The 18,127-nt window shown below is 51.5% G+C and overlaps 10 protein-coding genes across 10 annotated transcripts; 6 read left to right on the top strand and 4 right to left on the bottom strand.

The window, feature by feature from the left end:
- Window positions 1-123: 123 nt before the first annotated feature.
- On the top strand, window positions 124-1,057 carry N7443_009699 (zinc finger CCHC-type containing 10; the record flags this gene model as incomplete). The annotated part of the gene is made up of 2 exons (XM_056889755.1): window positions 124-302; window positions 376-1,057. The coding sequence occupies 2 exons, from the start codon at window positions 124-126 to the stop codon at window positions 1,055-1,057; spliced, it is 861 nt and encodes a 286-aa protein (XP_056736246.1).
- Window positions 1,058-1,324: 267 nt separating this feature from the next.
- Window positions 1,325-1,900, bottom strand: N7443_009698 (CCDC12/cwf18 family protein; the record flags this gene model as incomplete). Its single annotated transcript, XM_056889754.1, has 1 exon — window positions 1,325-1,900. One exon carries the CDS (start codon window positions 1,898-1,900, stop codon window positions 1,325-1,327), a length of 576 nt encoding a protein of 191 aa, XP_056736245.1.
- A 279-nt stretch (window positions 1,901-2,179) lies between these two features.
- On the top strand, window positions 2,180-4,543 carry N7443_009697 (pentatricopeptide repeat protein; the record flags this gene model as incomplete). The annotated part of the gene is made up of 1 exon (XM_056889753.1): window positions 2,180-4,543. The coding sequence occupies one exon, from the start codon at window positions 2,180-2,182 to the stop codon at window positions 4,541-4,543; it is 2,364 nt and encodes a 787-aa protein (XP_056736244.1).
- Window positions 4,544-4,822: 279 nt separating this feature from the next.
- On the bottom strand, window positions 4,823-5,293 carry N7443_009696 (protein kish; the record flags this gene model as incomplete). The annotated part of the gene is made up of 4 exons (XM_056889752.1): window positions 4,823-4,846; window positions 4,913-4,994; window positions 5,043-5,152; window positions 5,291-5,293. 4 exons carry the CDS (start codon window positions 5,291-5,293, stop codon window positions 4,823-4,825), a joined length of 219 nt encoding a protein of 72 aa, XP_056736243.1.
- Window positions 5,294-5,388: 95 nt separating this feature from the next.
- On the top strand, window positions 5,389-6,499 carry N7443_009695 (putative transcription initiation factor TFIID subunit 13; the record flags this gene model as incomplete). The annotated part of the gene is made up of 2 exons (XM_056889751.1): window positions 5,389-5,968; window positions 6,141-6,499. 2 exons carry the CDS (start codon window positions 5,389-5,391, stop codon window positions 6,497-6,499), a joined length of 939 nt encoding a protein of 312 aa, XP_056736242.1.
- Window positions 6,500-8,273: 1,774 nt separating this feature from the next.
- On the bottom strand, window positions 8,274-9,554 carry N7443_009694 (uncharacterized protein; the record flags this gene model as incomplete). Its single annotated transcript, XM_056889750.1, has 1 exon — window positions 8,274-9,554. One exon carries the CDS (start codon window positions 9,552-9,554, stop codon window positions 8,274-8,276), a length of 1,281 nt encoding a protein of 426 aa, XP_056736241.1.
- Window positions 9,555-10,698: 1,144 nt separating this feature from the next.
- N7443_009693 (eukaryotic translation initiation factor 3 subunit F) lies at window positions 10,699-11,828 on the bottom strand (the record flags this gene model as incomplete). The annotated part of the gene is made up of 3 exons (XM_056889749.1): window positions 10,699-10,915; window positions 10,968-11,680; window positions 11,730-11,828. The coding sequence occupies 3 exons, from the start codon at window positions 11,826-11,828 to the stop codon at window positions 10,699-10,701; spliced, it is 1,029 nt and encodes a 342-aa protein (XP_056736240.1).
- Window positions 11,829-12,038: 210 nt separating this feature from the next.
- N7443_009692 (UTP25 family protein) lies at window positions 12,039-14,320 on the top strand (the record flags this gene model as incomplete). The annotated part of the gene is made up of 4 exons (XM_056889748.1): window positions 12,039-12,151; window positions 12,201-12,729; window positions 12,781-13,358; window positions 13,408-14,320. 4 exons carry the CDS (start codon window positions 12,039-12,041, stop codon window positions 14,318-14,320), a joined length of 2,133 nt encoding a protein of 710 aa, XP_056736239.1.
- A 396-nt stretch (window positions 14,321-14,716) lies between these two features.
- N7443_009691 (DMT family transporter) lies at window positions 14,717-16,092 on the top strand (the record flags this gene model as incomplete). The annotated part of the gene is made up of 2 exons (XM_056889747.1): window positions 14,717-15,034; window positions 15,151-16,092. 2 exons carry the CDS (start codon window positions 14,717-14,719, stop codon window positions 16,090-16,092), a joined length of 1,260 nt encoding a protein of 419 aa, XP_056736238.1.
- A 592-nt stretch (window positions 16,093-16,684) lies between these two features.
- On the top strand, window positions 16,685-17,812 carry N7443_009690 (uncharacterized protein; the record flags this gene model as incomplete). Its single annotated transcript, XM_056889746.1, has 1 exon — window positions 16,685-17,812. One exon carries the CDS (start codon window positions 16,685-16,687, stop codon window positions 17,810-17,812), a length of 1,128 nt encoding a protein of 375 aa, XP_056736237.1.
- Between the last annotated feature and the right edge of the window lie 315 nt (window positions 17,813-18,127).

The following is an 18,127-nucleotide window of genomic DNA, read 5'->3' as shown; positions in this document are numbered from 1 at the left end:
GATTTCTCACTCGCAAGTGAATGTTCCCATGAACCGTTACCGCAATGCTCCCGGGCTCCGAGGCCCGTCAAAAGCTTCGGCGAGCACTTTATGCCAGAAGTGTTTGAAACGAGATATGTGACCATGATATGTCTTTCCATTGAGCGACATGCTGACCCCATTATACGGCACTACAGCTATGAATGCAAGGCGACTACACAAGAGCGTCCATATACCTCGCGCCCGTCGCGAACACAGCAGTTGCAGAACCCAAGGTTGATGCCTAAGCTCTCGACGGAGGTTCCCAGTGACCTGACTCAGTCGTAAGTCCTCTACCGCTGTCTTAAATGGCAATCATGATTACCTCAAACCCTCGATTCTAAATGAAAACTACAGAAACGGCGTGGCGGATGACATACTTGCCAAACGAGACGAAGAGCGAGGTCGGAAAAGAGATCTTGATGGAGAGGATACGACAGATCGCCATGGACGCTCTCCCAAAAGGACGAGATCATTGTCATCTCATTCGACGAACTCGGTTTCCACAATTTCTACCAACCGATCCGTCTCGGCATCGCCGGACCGCCGTAGCAAGCACGGCTCACAGAGCAATGGGCGCCAGGCCGCCTCTGTGTCACCACCTCCTAAGTCTCGCAAGAGAAGATATAGTGATGCATCTCAGTCTGCCTCATCATATTCCTCCGGTGCACGACAACGCTCGAGGTCAAGGGAGTGGACTGAGGATAGGAATATCCGCCGACGTCGTCGGGAGAGCAGCCCTGAAGAACGAGGAAGACACCGTGATTCCGGAACTCATCGCCGAAGCGACCGACGCAGTCGTAGTGTCGACAAGAGCCGAATTGCCAAGGAGCGACGCTCCATAACTCCCCCGGAGACTACCACCGACCGCGCTGGAAGACGGTCATACCGGGACCGAGCGAGCCCTTCGGCTCACGGAAATTCCTCGGGACGCTCCAGACAGGACCCTAGAGTACGGCCAGAACCGCCTCGAGAGCGAAGCCTGAGTCCGTTTAGCAAGCGACTTGCCCTAACCCAGGCGATGAATCATGCACGGTAGAGGGTGGATTGGAAAAATGGGTTTAATTTGATGTATTCTGGAAGGAGATCACCGGCGCAACTTTTGAATCTGGGAAAACCACACATGGGTTCACTTCACGTTCCATTGAGAACAATTGTATTAATAGCATTCCATACATCCCAATGTTCAAGACCTTTCCAACGCCTCTTTATGACTGCAAAAGTGCAGATGGAAATGAGATAAAATAGTACAATAGCAGAAGAGTTGGAAACAATCCCACCATCCTTGAAAAAACAGGGTATCACATCAAATCGTATCCTCGTCCTGGGCTTCCTGCTGCTCGCGCAAATGAATTCCCTCCACCAATGCGTCTCCTTCAATGCCCACCTCCTCGCCTTGGCCATTGGAAGCTCCCTTCTCCTTAGCTACACGCTGCGCATTCTCTATCCGTTGTCGCACCAGTCGGGCAATCGCATTCTCAGTCCGCACGTTGAGCGTCTTGAGCTTCTCGTCCAGATCACGCCGCAAGTCCCAGTTGGGTTTTTTTGGTTGTAGCTTGAACAGATCAATGGGCGCATCTTCTTCGTCCTTCTGCGCTTGTTCCTTCACTGCCTCTGCGATCTCTGCGGCCTGTGCTTCCACCGTGACTTTGCCTTCTTGTGGGCCTTCTTCAAATCCCAATTTCGGTCCGCGGGTCTCGGCGTCATAGTTGCGGCCGGAGATGTATTTTGTGGTCACATCATCAGCATCTGGTAATTCCTCATCGCCACCGGCTTCTTCTGTCTCGGGCTCGGGCTGCTTGCGCTTCAGTGCTGCGAGCTTGGCGAGGCGGGTTTTACGGTCGGTGGATGCCGCATCCAGAGAAGCGTGATTGGACGACATGGTTTCGGATGTGTGAGTTGAAGAAGGCGTGGATGATGAAGAAAGAGATTGAAAACTCTCTGGAGGTAGAATGACGAGCGCGACCTCGAATATAAAGTCCGCTGGAGAAAAGTTGCGGGTTGAAGGTGATGGGGCGCGCCACACACTAGCCACAGCAAAATCGGGCGGCTTTCCATCTTTATCTTTCGGACCAACGATCAACTTCCACTTGATTTCTTGCCAGAACCAGACAACCCACATCTTTCCTCTCTCCTCATGCGTGCGATCGCAGGACTCTGAATGTCATTGTGTCCACATCAGCTTGCCCGTTTCCGCCTTAAAGGGCTCCCAGCACAATGTAGGAACTCCGGCCTTTGGCCTCGGAGGTTGGGGACGTCGAACGTTGCACACCGTGTCAAGCATATCTCCAGCTATGCGACGTCGGTTAGGGACCCCGGAACCGAATCGCACGATTTCACAACGCCTGCGTCATTACATCCGGTCATCAACAAGGAGTTGGAAAGCCCAGACTGGGACAACCATTCAAATCCCGCAGAGCAATCCGAGGAGAGAAAGAATGAGCAGCCAGGAAATGCGACCATTTTACAAAAGTCCGAAAGTGGCTTACGAAAGCTCACCACGCGGCCGCTGTCTATGAAGAGGGTCCGCGGGATCCTGGCAGCGCAAGGCCATAATACTGAACACGCAGCCGCCGTGCTTCGCCGACTCAATGCCGAGATCGCAGCAAAAGACCGATACTTCAACCCGAAATCGACGTATCTGGCGGCAGTCGTCAAGGGCAACTCGCTCTACGTCTCGCGGGGGTTGGGCATTGAACAGTGGCAGTTGGCGTATGGAGAGATCTACAAAGCAAAGCACTACGAGCGTGAGGTATCAAGGCAAGCTGTGATACCAGGATTGAAGGAGGATAGTCAAGCGCTGCTCGAAAAGATCCAGACAGACTGTCTTGGAAGTTTTCGGGACTCCTGGCAGGCCTTGCCAAGACGCGACAAGGCCGCTTGCTGGCAGCGCCTGGCCTTCTGGCTGATGCAGAATGACCCAAAACTCTTGATGGAATTTTTACTTGTTACAACGGAGAGCGGAGAGAAGCCGGACTGTACCATGGTATCCGACTGCTTCCTTTATTTGGACAGATTTTACTATGAAGACTGGCTGAAGGATTGGGTGGGCGGTACTCACACTTATGAGTCGCTGATCGAGGCTGCTTTGAATCCGAAGGATTGGCCTATCCTTTCTGCATCACAGAAGGGTGTTCGGCTCTATATTCAACGAGCTAGCCATGAAGGCGTAAACTTCGCCCTCCAGACGGTAACAGGAAGACACATTGATTTGACCCCAGAGACTGCCTTGTGCTTCATGTGGCGGTTCACGGAATTTGGAGATGTGGATCGAGCACTCAAGTCCCTCGAGTTTATTCCCATGCTCAAAGACCCCGAATTCACATTGAATTCTGAGGGAGTCCTTCGGCATTGCTGCAAGCTTTTGACTCTAGACCGTGTTCAAGATGGCGAGAATGGACGCAACTTTGAGATTCTTCCACAACTTTTGAAGATGGGTGTTCGACCTGACCGGGACATGATGAACTTGGTGCTGGCAAATGCTTACAAGACCGGCGACTCACAACTCGGTGCCGATATGCTTCATTTCATGATGAATCACGACTACGAATTCGACTCTTACACCTACTTGACTCTGTTGACCGAAGCAGTCAAACGCGGAGACCGGGGCCGAGTCGACAACTTGATCCATAAACTCAAGGAAGATAAAGATCTCCACAATCACCCATACATCGCCAACAAGATATTCCATTCTCACTACGTTTTCACCGCCAAGAATATGGATGCAGACTCCGATCCCGCGGGGGTCTTCTACTCCATGCTTGATATGTACAACACTTTATACGACATCACCCCCTTGAAAGACCTCCTCCTCATCCCGCAACACTATACGCCTCGAGCAGGAGGCTCTAATGCCCCTCCAGATCCCATCGCCCTGTACATTATGATTGCGACCTACTTCCGCTGCCAGAACCGCCTCTCAACGGTGCAAGTAATCTACCACCGATTCCGAGAATTGGTAAAGAATGATCACCCATCTATCGCTCTTCTCGCGGAGACTGACCACACCTACAATGAGTTCCTCATTGCGATGCGCGACAATCCTCATGCACTGCGGTCGTGTGTGTACCTTGTCGAAGACATGCTTCGTTCTTCTAAATCCCCGAGACCCACTGCGCGCACCTGGAACATCTTGCTGAGCGCTTTTATCTACAACCGGCAACCTGCAGCCGCTGAGACTATCATGGAAATGATGGCCAAGCACCAAGTCGAGTATGACCAAGTCACTTGGAACACCATCATCAGTGGTCACGTCAGCGAACAGAATGTCGAAGAGACTGCTGCCGCTATCAAGGCAATGGAAGAACAGGGATTCGTCATTGACCCCTACACCATGAAGACTTTGCGCTATCTTCGCGATCCAGAGCGTCTCTGGGTTGCCATTGACGAGCTGGATAAGTTATATTCCGAACAGAGCTCTCAGCAGGTGACTTCCAAGCCGGAGGATGAGACCAGCAGCCCTGCTGAGGGTGAGTCGGAAGACCAGCTGCTCGATATGGGATTACAGAAACTGGTGCTCAAGTGAGCAAAGTGAGATGGATACCCTTGTACTTTTTTTTTTTATAGAATTCTGCATGGCATGGGCCTGGCGCCGGAGCGTTGCCACTTGTGTAAATTTGGCTCTTATGTACAATACATTGAATCATTATGAAATTTCTCATGCGCTTGAAAGTATCTCGCTTTAAGTGAAGAAGTACGTCCCGTAACACCGGTTTTGTCCTTTACTGACCAGCTGGAGCCTTTCACTCTCGTTCTCTTTCAGTTCAGTATCGCCATTGAGAAGGATTGGGATTGAGAAAGGCGTTTAGCCACCGAGGAAGATAGAGACCTGTCAAGCAATGGGCTGTCAGTACTGATCTACCAGAACGAGGGGGGGCGGTTTTCAGCAACTCACGGCCATCAGGAAACAGCATATGCTGACATAGGGACTGAGACGTTCTCCCACTCTCGCGCACTTCCAGAATATCCCAAACAATCTATTTTCGTCAGTTCAGCAGCTCCACGAGTTGAGCATCAGGACCTACCCATTCTGGTTACGGTCCATGATTCCGGGCATGATCGAGTGCGCATAGGTGCTCGTGCAAATAAGCAAGAGGATCACCATCAATAGTGACTGGAAGTTGAAAAGGGCCGACTAGATGAGTCACTTTGTTAGTGATGTCGTCGTCTGGGAAAGTACACAGTATGCTGAGGTGCGCTGCCTCTGCCTAAACAGCTTCGACATCACTTCCCCAGCACCTCAGCCTTCAGCTGCAAAGAATCTTAAACTTACCATCTTGAATCGCAGTTTCTTCACGCCCCAGAAAGAGACGAAAGTAAGATCAGCGAGTGTGTGCAAGAGCAACGAGGCAACTCGTGTTTCTGCCCGCCATGTCTGCCAGATGCACAGACCGCCCGGTGTCCCGGCATCAATCGTCTCCGCCTGCAACTATTGCTCCAGCTTCTCATCACCCTCCTTCTTCAGCAGGCTTCAGACCACCTGTCAATCGGCACTCACCTCAACTTTACAACCCGCAGCGCTTCACGCCCCGGCCGAGTTCGAATCCGAGTCCAACCCCAGCTTTCCGCAATACGTTTGCATCACCGCAGGCCAGACCTACTTCGAATCCTGGTCCTCAGGAAAGAGCTCTTGCTAAAGCGGGTCAATACGCGCACGAACATAAAACTCCACCGCGACACTCACGGTCGAATTCATACCGTTCTCCCGCACCTCCGTCCGTGCTTGCGCATCCCGGAGTTTTCAATCCTCAAGACCTAGATCTTCTCCGCGCGGGCTACAAATCCGCATACGTTCCTATCCCGCCTTCGGTCACGCCAATAGCAGGACCAGCAGCAGAACTAGCACCGACAGTTCGAAACCCCCCCAGAAAAAAGTCTGTTCGATTCAACATGGCCGAGCCACGAGCCCGTGCGGCCCGGCACAAGGGCCAGATGAACTTTGGTCCTGAGAGTAAGCCACTATCTACCATCCCAACTCAATCTCCAACCAGAATCTAAGATCCAAAAGTGCGCCACCTTCTTCTAGCCTACGGCGATCCAGCCCCCGCATCACTCATTTTCCGGGGAACCCCTCCCCGAAACAATCCGCGTCCTCGACGAAATCGTCACAGACTTCATCCTAGAATTATGCCACGGTGCCGCGCAGGTCGCGCATCATGCCCGCCGCCAGAAGATCAAAGTCGACGACTTCCGCTTCTCGCTACGCCGGGATCCGAACAAGCTCGGCCGTGTGCAGGAGTTGTTGCGCATGGAGCGTGAGCTGAAAGAGGCGCGGAAGGCTTTCGATCAGAATGATGATCAGGTTGCTAAGGGTGCTGGAAAGAAAGGAGCTCCTGTTCCTGAAGACGATGATAATGTTTCAGTTACTGGTACGGTGACTGGGAAGAAGGGTAAAGGTAAGGGAAAGAGAGCTGCTGCTAATCGGAGAGGCTCCGATGCTACTGAGGAGTCGGTTCCTAAGAAGAGGAAGACTATCGGGTGATTCGGTCGTGATGATCTCTCCTCTCTTTTCTTTGCTTTCTTTCATGTGCATGGATTCAGGATATAGTTAAACTCCATCGGCGTTGTTTTACTTTCTATGATACCGGAGTTTGGACGGGATATGTCCTTTGATTTGAAATACCCGTGAATAATACCATCATTCCTGCATTTATACGTGTTTTTTTTTTGTTCTATCCAGTACCGAAATTAGCCTAGGGCGAAGCAATCTTGGAAGTGTACACATTTGATATTTGTGGGACCTAAATTGGTTGAGCATGAACATCTGGGTATACTCTGTGTGTCTCAAATGATGACCACGGCACTTGTTCGCCTCAATCTATCAACTTTAATGGCGTATAATAAACCAAAAACGCTTGCAAATTTTCACCTCAATTTCATAGCCCCAACGCCTTCATCCTGTGCAATAATAATACCATAGCCGATGCACCATTCTATGCCTAAAACCGAAGCAAAGCATCAAGTTCCCCCAAAGAGAACCCCGATCCCAACGGTTCATTATAAGTTTTGACGTCGTCACTCGTCGAATTTGGTATTGTGACGGCTTCCGCATAGCCATTATCTCGTTCGTCTATTTCGTCCGAATTTTGTTGCTCTTTCTCCATATCCTTATCGTCTTCGTTCCATTCAGGTGGAATCAACCTCAACACCTCGGAGAACATTGAATAAACAGCTGCCCATCTCGGTACCTCATGGTCGATACCCTGCGGTAACCGTAAATTCAACCCATGAGAAGAGGCCGGTGATGATGCTGATGATGACGATGATGATTCTTGTTTTTGGATCCTAGTAATACCCCTTGTATTAGTTATCCTTCTTTTGTACGTGCCTGATTCAGTGCCGAACTGAAAGTAGGGAATGATCATGATGGGATATGATCATAAACAAGAACATACCTAGCCTGTCGCTCCCTTGGTACACAATCCTGTCCCTCCCTGCAACAATACGTGCAGCGGGATTGAGAAGGCGCGATGACACAGCGCTTTTTTCGCGCGTAGCAGGCTTGACAGGCCATGCTTTTCACTTTATAGTGACTTGTGGCGGCCGTCGGAACCTTTTGGATCCTTTGTGGGGCTTGTGGACCTAGAGGCCGTTGGGTTTCCGCTGGGGTCCCCATATCCGTTGATTCTGCAGGATTTTTTTTTTTTGGAAGTGGTCGGAAGAAAACGAAATCTGTAAATAGGACTTCGGAAGTTGAAGGCCGATGGGATGGAATTGAGTAATTCAATCGGAGGTAACCGAGGGTTCCGGTGGATTTAACTTTAATTTAGGAGTTTGAGAGTTCGGGGGGCCGAGGTTGGAGGATCAGGGTAAGGGAGGGTGAATGGATGAAGGCGTGAAGGCGTGAAGGAGTGAGTACTCCTGTGTATTAGAAATCGAGTGGAATGAATATGATGATTGAGCAATGATCAATGATCAGAGTTGTGGGGTGTGCTTTGAGCTATGTCCCTCGGACAAGTCGCCGAAACGAGCACTTTGGTCCCACAACTCTGAGGACTGCTGGCTTGGGGTTGTCGGTGAACCTGGTGGAACTCGGCGGCCTAACTTCCGTCGTTCTTATTTCCGGGTTCTTTTGAAGCCGGTGGTTGATCCTTAGCGTAGCATTTGTTGATTGAGAGCTTAGTAGAGAAGCATGTGATAGAATCGAGATTTTGCACGTGAGGGGGGTTCATACAACATTTCAACGTTGAACCCCCCCGATTGAACGGAATAAGTCTAGGCGATAGTCTATCAAAGAGGAATGGAACATTACACCATCAATGTCTCTCAAGTTCCTGCTCATCCCGCCGAATCTGATCTTCAACAATCCGAAGCACCTGCCTTTTAGCATACCTAGCGATGCGTGCAGGAGCAGGCAAATCCGAAAAATCTTTTCCCGGGTTTATACCGCCCTGATCTTCCATAATATCCATAATGAATCGTAGATCATCTGCAATCTTATAGGCCCCAGAAGACAAACACCGAACAACAAGCTTCTCCAACAGCACCCATTTTCCGTAAATAGCCGCCGTTCGGAGCGCAGAGCCATTTTCGCCTTGACCCAATGTAACATATGCGCCCTGGTCGAGAAGTAGTCCGAGAATTTTGTGCATTCTGCTGTTGTAGGTGTGCATTGACACGGCGGCTTGAAGGAGTGTCCAGCGGGGTCCGCCGGCGTGGACGTCGCCTCCTTGGAGAAGATATTCATGGACGAGTTCGATGCTGTTGTTTTCTACTAGAACGTGGGCGAATGTGACTGTATGATTGAACTCGCCGTCGTTGCTGGCAAGACGTCTGTCGAGATCGGTGAGATATTTCCAAGCCGGGAAGATCGATTGTAGTCCTTTCAGCACATTCGTCACTAGACCTTCCTCTAGAGGAAGTTGACTATTTTCCTGAACCTTGTCCATAATCGAAGATGTCTTGAACGTGTCAACCAGAGCTGCGGCAAGTGGAAACACAGAGCGGATCGCATATTTGAAGAACGGATGGTAGATGCTCAGATCACTATACAGCTGCGCTGCCTGACGAGAAGAAAGCTCTTGAATCGCAGCATATCGATCGGAGTATCTCTCGACCTTTCGTTGAATCTCGTCGGTATTCAAGAATCGTACGCAAGCATTCCATAGTTCCTGTCTGCCTAGATGCACGGCCTGTGACACTTCCATCTGCTGAATCTTAGCACAGGACTCCGAGTCTAGAGATCTCGGTTCAGTCATCCTGCGCACAGTGGCCAGGGGAGACTCAGTACCTATTGGCACGAGAGCTTTCACGATGTTTGAATCACAGTACGGACTTTTCGAGACAGTCACACTGACTATTCCTTTCAATTTACATCCGATTGCTCGCGCGAGCTCTTCATCATCTCGAATGAACGTAGCGTAGCTCTCGGCTGCACCTTGACTTCTATGCGCTTTGTCGGCGAAGACTCTTGCGTAGCGGATATCTGTTAGGGTGAGGTCTGTACCTTTTGTGCAGCATACCCAGCGTGTGAGCCATTCGACCCATCTTTCGCGTTCTTGTTCTTGTTCTTGACCTGCTAGGACCGGTGTAACCATTTCGAGAATTTTGTCTGGGTGTTTTTCTTCTAATACTCGAAGGCTGGCTTCTTCTTCTGTTTTCAATCTTAGCTCCTCTTCGATGGCGTATTCGAACCACTCGTCTCCACTCATTGGAGGGCCGTCATCAAGTTTTGGAGGGCTAGGCCTTGTTAGCTGATTGAATATAGAATATTAATTGGACGCACGTAGTCACTTTGGGTTAGTTGGCGTACCTGGGTAAAATCAGATGGTATTGATGGGAGACTTGCATGGGAATGGACCAGTAGTATTTTATAAATATGTAGAATAGAGATATCAAAGATAGATCAAGTGCTTGGGAGATTTATGAGTTTCCTATCTACACTTCATAAGACAATCAACCCTTGGATCTCACCAAGTTCTTTCATCCTGGAAAACTTCTTGAAAGACCCTGTGAAGAAAGGGTCATGGTTCTGCTCAATGTCTCTACACGGTTATTTGTGCAAACAACGACCTGTCTCAGTATTCAATATTGGCATACCACGTAGCTAGCCTGCCAAAGACCATTTGAGACAATCCATGGTACACTACAAAGTCATGCTTCTGCCGCATTCGAGAAAATGGCGTCTTTATAGCGCACAAGCTGGGACGCAACCAGAATACTTCAGACACATTCTGTTCTTGCTTGCTTATTTCATGGGAAAACAGAAAAGACTACGTAGCCCTCCGTTTCCATGCTTATGCCTAAAGCTATGTCCCAACAGGTCTAACAATTTTATGTCCATTTCATCATAACTAACGCCGCGCCCAGATAAGATGCGACTTCGTGAAACCGGGTCCAAGCCCAGTTCTGACTCTCTGCAGTCACTTCTGCAGTACTCCATCACCTCACCCCACGACTCTATCTGAACAAAGCCAGATACTCCGATGCGCCACGTTGCTTTTTTTCCGACCAGGCCTGGGCAGCCACAAGGAAACAGAGATAGGTGTGTTCGCGTTCGAGACAAAAAGGGAGAGGGTGGGCAGGGGATAAAGGGAAAAAGGTTAAGGAGAAATAAAGTAGATAGAAACAAACAAGTACGAACCCAATAGTTGTCGGAACATGGAAAACGAGACATAAGAAACATCAACGGGTAGGTTGGTAGCTCCAGGGAATTGGTCACATGCATCTCTTTTAAACCCTCTATGCGCGCGCCTCCTCGGTGGCAGCCCGGTCCTGGGGGCGGTTGTTCTGACGGCCTCCCTTGTTGCCGCGCTGGTTGCGCTGGTTGCCCTCGCCGGTGGCCTCGCCGCCACCAAGGGTGAGCTGAGCAGTTGCTAGTCGGTTGGACAGCTCCATCTGTGTGCGGATGGTGTTGGCCAGGTAGGAAACGACCAAGACGTCCTGGATGTGGTTGTTGCTGCAAAGGTATTAGTAGAGTATCTATATATGAGATGAAAGGGCAAACGTACAAGTCGCGCTCAATGTCGGCGGGTTCGACCTTGGGAGCAAGAGCAAGGGAGTTCAGCAGGAACTGGCCCATGGCGGTGGAAGCGGGGGTTTCCTCGTCGATGACCGACTCAACGTAACGCGACACACGGTCGATCATAGAGATGACCTCCTCAATCGCACGCTCCAGAGACTCAACATCGGAGGTAATGCCGGTAGAACGCTCCTCGGTATCCTTGGCGTTGGCAATGGCCTCGAGACCGCTCTTGTCGGCCTCGCCGTATCGGAGCTCGTAGGGGACGGGGATGAAGGCGGCGCTGTCGGCAGCACGCTCAGCAGTGACACCAACGGGGGCGGAGATGTAGGCGCGGGTCTCGAGGTCCTTTCCGGGCTGGGTGGAAACAGTCAGGTGGACGGCGGGGTGCGGCCATGTGCCGTCGCCCTGGCCGCTGTAGAAGTTCTGGATCAAGGCGGAGAAGGTGTTCAACTCGGAGGCGGTGGCGTACCAGCCGACGAGGACCTCGCGCGGGTTGGCCTTCAGGTGCAGGGCGAGCATCTGCTTGTGGTACTCCATGTCGACTTCGACCTGGTCCTCGGCTTCGGAGTGGCCCACGGCGAATGCGGACCGCACCTCAACCTCACCTCCATCTTCCGATCGTGTTCCGAGCAGAGTTCCAATGACACGTTCCTGATCGGCGTTGCGGCGAAGCGAGTGGTCGAGGATGGAGAAGACGGCCTAAGAGGTTAGTTGCTTGCCCCTCAATACCCCCATACTGCATACGTACCTGCGGCTGGATGACCACGTTAAGAGGGGCCGTAGTGGGAGCGGTGCCCACGGAGACAGGGCCCAGGGGACGGGCGAGGTGAAGGAAGGAGTCGGCCATGGTGAATGTGGTGTTTTGAGGATGATCTGGAGGAAGGCCAAACTCAGTCAACGCAAAGCTCGGAGGGACAATTTTTCCTTGAAAGTGGAGTTGGCCGTCTGATTGTTCCGTTTCTTCTTTGTGTGTGGGAATTTTCGCGCTAAGATAAGATAAGCCACTTGGACCTTCAATTTCACCTCCGGAAAAAAAAAAAAGTCAGTTTCTACAACAATGGCTCCCCCACGAGGAAGAGGTGGTTTTCGTGCTAGAGGCCGAGGCCGTGGTGGAAGAGGCGGTACTACTAGGAGAAACAACTTTGCTGCTTCGCGATTGCACGATGCTGAGTGAGTGCGCCTGGAGCGTTTTACGTGATGTATAGCTAACCCGGTCCAGATCGGACGAATCCTCCGGCGATGATGCGCCCAGCGGCCCTGTTGATGAGAGCATTGGAGATGACACTCTGATGGACGAGGGCTCGTCTAGTAGTAGCGAGGAAGAGGAAGAGGAGAGTAATGGTCGCCCTTACAACGAATTGCTCGAGCTGCTCCACGCCAACTCCGACTCGACAGGTCCCGCTCGCAAGCGGAGAAAGGTTGCCAATGATGGCAAGGAGGAGGTTCAGACTGCTCCAGTCGAGGAAGAGCCTGATCAAGGTGAAGATGCGCTACAGGAACAGGCTCCGTCTGATGACGAAGATGATGCCCAGGAAGAGGATGATGACGATCACGTCGGGCCTTTTGAGAAGCACTTCAACCTTCCGGAGAGCGCAGACATCACCAAGAAGATTGAGTCAATCACCGCCAATAAATGGATCTCGGCGAAGAAGGAAGTGGATGGCCTCCGGTTGGTGCATAGCATTCCCGACGTGGGAGCAGAGAAGGCATCCTTACTACCGGCCATGAAGAGCACGGCCAATCTCAAAGTACGTAAAATGATGTCGCACACTAGATCTGAACTAACCTTTGATTTGCAGCTCAAAAATAAGTTGAAGCCCCGTGCCGCAGAGCTGCTCCCCAACATCACCGGCCCGGCCCAGCAGATCGCGCCCTATGTATTCGAATACCAAGATGTTCTTTTCGGCAACCGAACAGCCTCTTCCGCAGATGATATGCGGGAGATTATGGCTCTCCACACTGTAAACCATCTTATCAAGACCCGAGACCAGGTGCTTAAGAACAATGCACGCCTGGCGAAAGACCCCGATACCGATATTGAGTGCCGTGACCAGGGTTTCACCCGTCCCAAGGTCCTTTATATTTTGCCAACTCGACAGGCATGTGTTCGAGTGGTCGAGGCGATTTCACGATTCTACCAGGCCGAGCAGCAGGAGAACAAGAAGCGCTTCACAGACTCTTTTTCGGCTCGCGACGACTCATCATTTGACAACAAGACCGATGACTTCCGTGAGCTGTTCGGCGGCAACGACGACGACATGTTCCGACTGGGATTGAAGTTTACTCGAAAGACGGTCAAGTACTTTGCGCAGTTCTACAACTCGGACGTTATCTTCGCCAGTCCCCTTGGTCTGCGAACAATTATGGACCAGGCCGAGTTAGTATCCTTACCATCACATTGATAGCACCCTGCTAACCCATTTCAGTGCCAAGAAGCGCGATCATGACTTCTTGTCTTCCATCGAAGTCGTAGTAGTCGACCATGCTGACGCCCTTCTCATGCAAAACTGGGACCACATGACATACATCTTCCAGCACTTCAACCTGCAACCCAAGGAAGCCCACGGCTGTGACTTCAGCCGGGTCCGCAACTGGTACCTAGACAACCAAGCGCGGCACGTCCGGCAAACGGTCGTGCTAGCATCCTACATCACCCCCGAGATCAACTCCCTCTTCTCAACACACATGCAAAACACCGCCGGTCGTGTCAAAATCACCCCAACCTACGCCGGCGCCATCACCGCGCTACCCCTCCCCGTCTCGGTCAAACAAACCTTTTCCCGAATCGACAGTCTCTCTCCAGCAAAGGACCCAGACGCCAGATTCAAGCACTTCACCACCACCATCCTATCCAACCTTGTGAAGAGCATCACCGGACGAAACAAGAATAGCGCGGGCACTTTGATCTTCGTCCCCTCGTACCTTGATTTCGTCCGCGTGCGCAACCACTTCGCCACCTCCGCTCAAACTACTAATGTCTCCTTCGGCGCTATTTCCGAGTACACCGAGCCGCGCGAGATCGCCCGCGCCCGCAGTCATTTCATGTCAGGTCGTCACTCCGTGCTTTTGTATTCTGAACGTTCGCACCATTTCCGTCGGTACCACCTGCGCGGCGTGAAGCGCGTGATCATGTATGGATTGCCCGAGAACCCGACCTTTTACCAGGAGATCGTCGGGTTCCTGGGTCTAGACCCGGCGGCGTTGGTCGAGGCGGCTGAGAGTGGTGTCCGCGTGTTGTTCTCCAAGTGGGATGCTCTAAAGCTGGAGCGTGTGGTGGGAACCCCGCGTGTGGGAAATATGATGCGTGAGAAGGGTGGAGATACTTTTACTTTTGTATAGAATGTAGCATACATCTTTTTCCCATGACATACCTCGTATAATAGTTCGATTATACGAGATTTCCAGTAACACTTGCATAAGCTACCAGACTACATAACCCCCTCAATAGATGCAAGAGCGAAAAGCAGAACTAAACAAGGCAAAAGACAGAGAGGTAAGTAAAAAGAAAAAAGAAGCAAAAAGGGAAGTCAGATGAAATAAGCTAGCGGCCAACGTCAACAGCCGTCTCCACACTGTCACCGGACTTGAGCATCAATTTTTTCACTAAACTCGAACAACCCAACATCATTCCTTCCTCCTCCCTAACCCATACTTATGTTAATAAATACCCCCGTCTAACCCATTAACGCCTAAATCACGACCGTCACGACCGTCACGACAGCAACGAAACCTCAAATGTCCCCCCAACCAGACTCAGATTCTGGGGAGTCCCCGCACTTCTCCAACGACTCCGATGGGATCCAGTCAGACCACCCAGACGCACCCCTGTCGATCGAGCGCTACCACGACGACCCTCTGGCCGAGTATGAACCTCGTCCTATATCAGCCGATGAATATGACGGATACGAGACCGCCCGGCCACGCAGCAAACGGGCCATCTTCTGGTTACGCAATAAGGGCATGTTCCTCGTCTTGATGGCGCAGATGTTCGGCGCAAGTATGAATGTTATGACGAAGATTCTGGAAATGTATAGTTCTATGCATCCATTTCAGGTGAGTTGTCTAATCGTCATTTCCATTTTAATTTCAATATGAATTTCATTGGATTGCATATCATATCATGTCTCAACCCCAGATCAGATATAGAAACCCAACTGACAGAGCAAAAGGTCCTCTTCGCCCGCATGTCCATCACAGCCATCGCAAGCTACCTGTACATGTGGTACGCCGCCGTCCCGTCACCACTTGGTACTCGACCCGTCCTTGGCCTCCTAATCACCCGTGCCGTCTCCGGCTTCATGGGCGTCTACGGCCTCTACTACTCCGTTCAATACCTGCCCCTCTCCGAAGCCACAGTCATCACCTTTCTAGCGCCTATCATGACATGCTACGCATGTTCCCTACTCATACCCGGTGAGACATTCTCCCGTCGTCAACAAGCGGCGGGAATCGTCTCGCTCGTCGGTGTTGTCCTTATTGCGCGCCCATTCCGGGATCGGAAGGACGATGAAGGAACGGATTCTTATCATCATGTTCTTGCGACTGTTGTTGCGTTCTTTGGTGTGTTGGGCGCGGCTGGCGCGTATACTTCTATTAGGATGATTGGACGCAGGGCGCATCCGCTTGTTAGTGTTACTTATTTTTCGAGTGTTACGACAATTATTAGTGCGGTTGCGATGTTGGCTGTTCCGGGGGTGCCGTTTCGGTTTCCGGGGAATACTACCGAGTGGGTTTTGTTGACGGGGTTGGGGGTTTGTGGGTTCTTGTTGCAGTTTTTGCTGACGGCGGGGTTGTCGTATGTGCCGCCGGCTGATATTGCGGGGAAGCAGGGGCAGGGCTCTAGGGCGACGAGTATGGTGTATACACAGGTGCTATTTGCATTATTCTACGATAAGGTGGTTTGGGGGAGTACGTTGAGTTTGATTAGTTGGGCTGGGTCGGCGTTGATCTTGATCTGTGCTATTGCGGTGGCTGTTATGCAGGAAGGAAAGTCGGAGAAAGCTGGGTCTGGGTCTGGGTCTGGGTCTGAGCCTGAGCAGGAGTCTGAGCGGGAGACTGAACGGGCGAATGATGAAGAGGAAAGATACAAGGATGCTGACGAGGAGGCGTGAGGTGCACCGGGAAGTGGGAGGTCTGGAGATATGCATTGACTTTGTGGGGGACATACGCCAGTCATCGTGCCCAGCGATGACCGATGATATAATCGGGTATATAGAGCATAGACCATACACGACGTATAGAACATACACCATCCACCGTCCACCGTCCACCGTCCATCGCGCTATCTCCTAGCTTCGCCTTCGCTCCGCTACTCTGCAGAATCCGGAGCACACTGCTCCATTTCAGCATAGCCGCATCAGTCCACTGCAGGCGCCTCGACGTCATCGGGTTGCAGCAAGCCGACGCCTTCCCGAGATCGCCCGACTCTGTTAATTGGTTCTTTCAACATCTCCTTCGTCGTCGATGGTCGCAGGGCGATGAGACTAGCTGTGGATCCTTCGCCCCGGTTTAAAGTGGGTTTCTTCCCCCAGATTTTCACCGTCTTTACTTACGTCTGAGCAATTGGCGATATCGACGTATCGATCTTTACCTTTTGCAATATCTGCATCTACGCCACAGTCTGCACCTACTATATTACCATACACTACCCTTACTATACTATATTACTATACACTGTACACTGTACAATCTACATTCTACAACATGCGCCACTTCGACGCCTGGGTCATTCGCGACCCCTACAGCATCTGGCACTACTACCCAACCCAAACCTCCTCCAACTGGACAAACACAGTCCGCGACCTAATAATCTCTCGACAAATCTGCTCCCCAACTTCCTCATCCTCTCCGTCCCCCCCAATCAACCCCTACACACCACATACAAACCCCCAATCCCAATCACCCCTCTCTCGCCTCCCTCCCGAAATCCGCTCCATGATCTGGTCCTACGTCTTCCCCCCCTCCACCCTCCACATCGTAACCATCAAAAACAAACTCCGCCACCTCCGCTGCACATCCCCCTCCAATCCTCAAACCGAATTAACGCACCACCGCCACTGCTGCCCAACGACCCCGGCCCGCTGGCGCGTCTATGATGGTCGTGTCCCTGGACACTCGGATCGACTCCTCTACCCACATACCCATGAACAACTGCCCGATCTGGTGAGTGATGGGAACGTCTCGCTCTTGAGAACGTGTCGGGCGATCTACGCCGAGACGGCAGATCTGGTGTATCGGAATTCGACGATTGATGTGGATGATTTGTATACTTTCATCGCCTTCTCCGAGGCAATTTCGTTGCGTGCGCGGAACGCGATTCGCAGGTTGACCGTTCAGTGGATGCCTGTTTGGGAACCTCTGGCGGGGTTGGATCATAAGGGGTCCATCTATGCGCATACGCATAGTGATGCGTTGTGGACCTCTTTCTGGGCCCGTGTGGCCCAGCTGGAAGGGTTGAGGGAGTTGAACTTGAGTGTGGATTTGGGACGGTTTACGGGGACGGTGACGGGCGGTGGAGCCGTGGTTGTAGCCGGGCAGAAGTTGCCGCTTGTTTTAAAGGAGAGGTGGTTGGTGCCTTTGTTGGATGTGAGGGGGTTGACTGCCTTTGAGTTGGCGGTTACCGCGAGGTGTGATGAGGCTGCCAAGGGCGTTATCGAAAGTGGGTTGGTGAGGGATGCGGCGGTGTTGAGGGATCAGTTGAGGGCGGTGATGTGTTCGGGCGTGGGGGTTACGTTGGCGGATGTCGAGGGGTTGGAGGTCGATTTTGAGCTGGAGTTGGGGATGAAGGAGGCGTCGAAGGAGAGAAATGGGCCGTGGATGATTGAGGCCTGATTTGCATTCTGATTTGATTAGATACCCTATTCGTTTCTTGTCTGGTCGTGTCTTTTCTTTTCTTTTCTTGTCTTTTCTTTGTGGCTTCTTCACAAGTGGATTGCATGGCATCTCAAGAGATAGACATTAAAGAGATAGACCCAAAGAGCACACTTCAAGTCAGCATTTGAGCATTACGCATCGTATTGGACACCCCGTGTAGACTCGTGTGTATCTATCTACACTCTAAATCCCGAGCCAGCGATCTATCCATATATCAGCCCCGTTCAATTCCAGCCATATGAACAGAAATGTATTCAACGCAAAAAACCCGGA

This window comes from Penicillium atrosanguineum (assembly GCF_028827265.1).
Source record: "Penicillium atrosanguineum strain IBT 20685 chromosome Unknown utg000008l_segment0_segment0, whole genome shotgun sequence".
NCBI lineage: Eukaryota > Fungi > Ascomycota > Eurotiomycetes > Eurotiales > Aspergillaceae > Penicillium > Penicillium atrosanguineum.
Note: the sequence above shows the minus strand (reverse complement) of the source record. Positions and strands in the feature narration are given on the sequence as shown.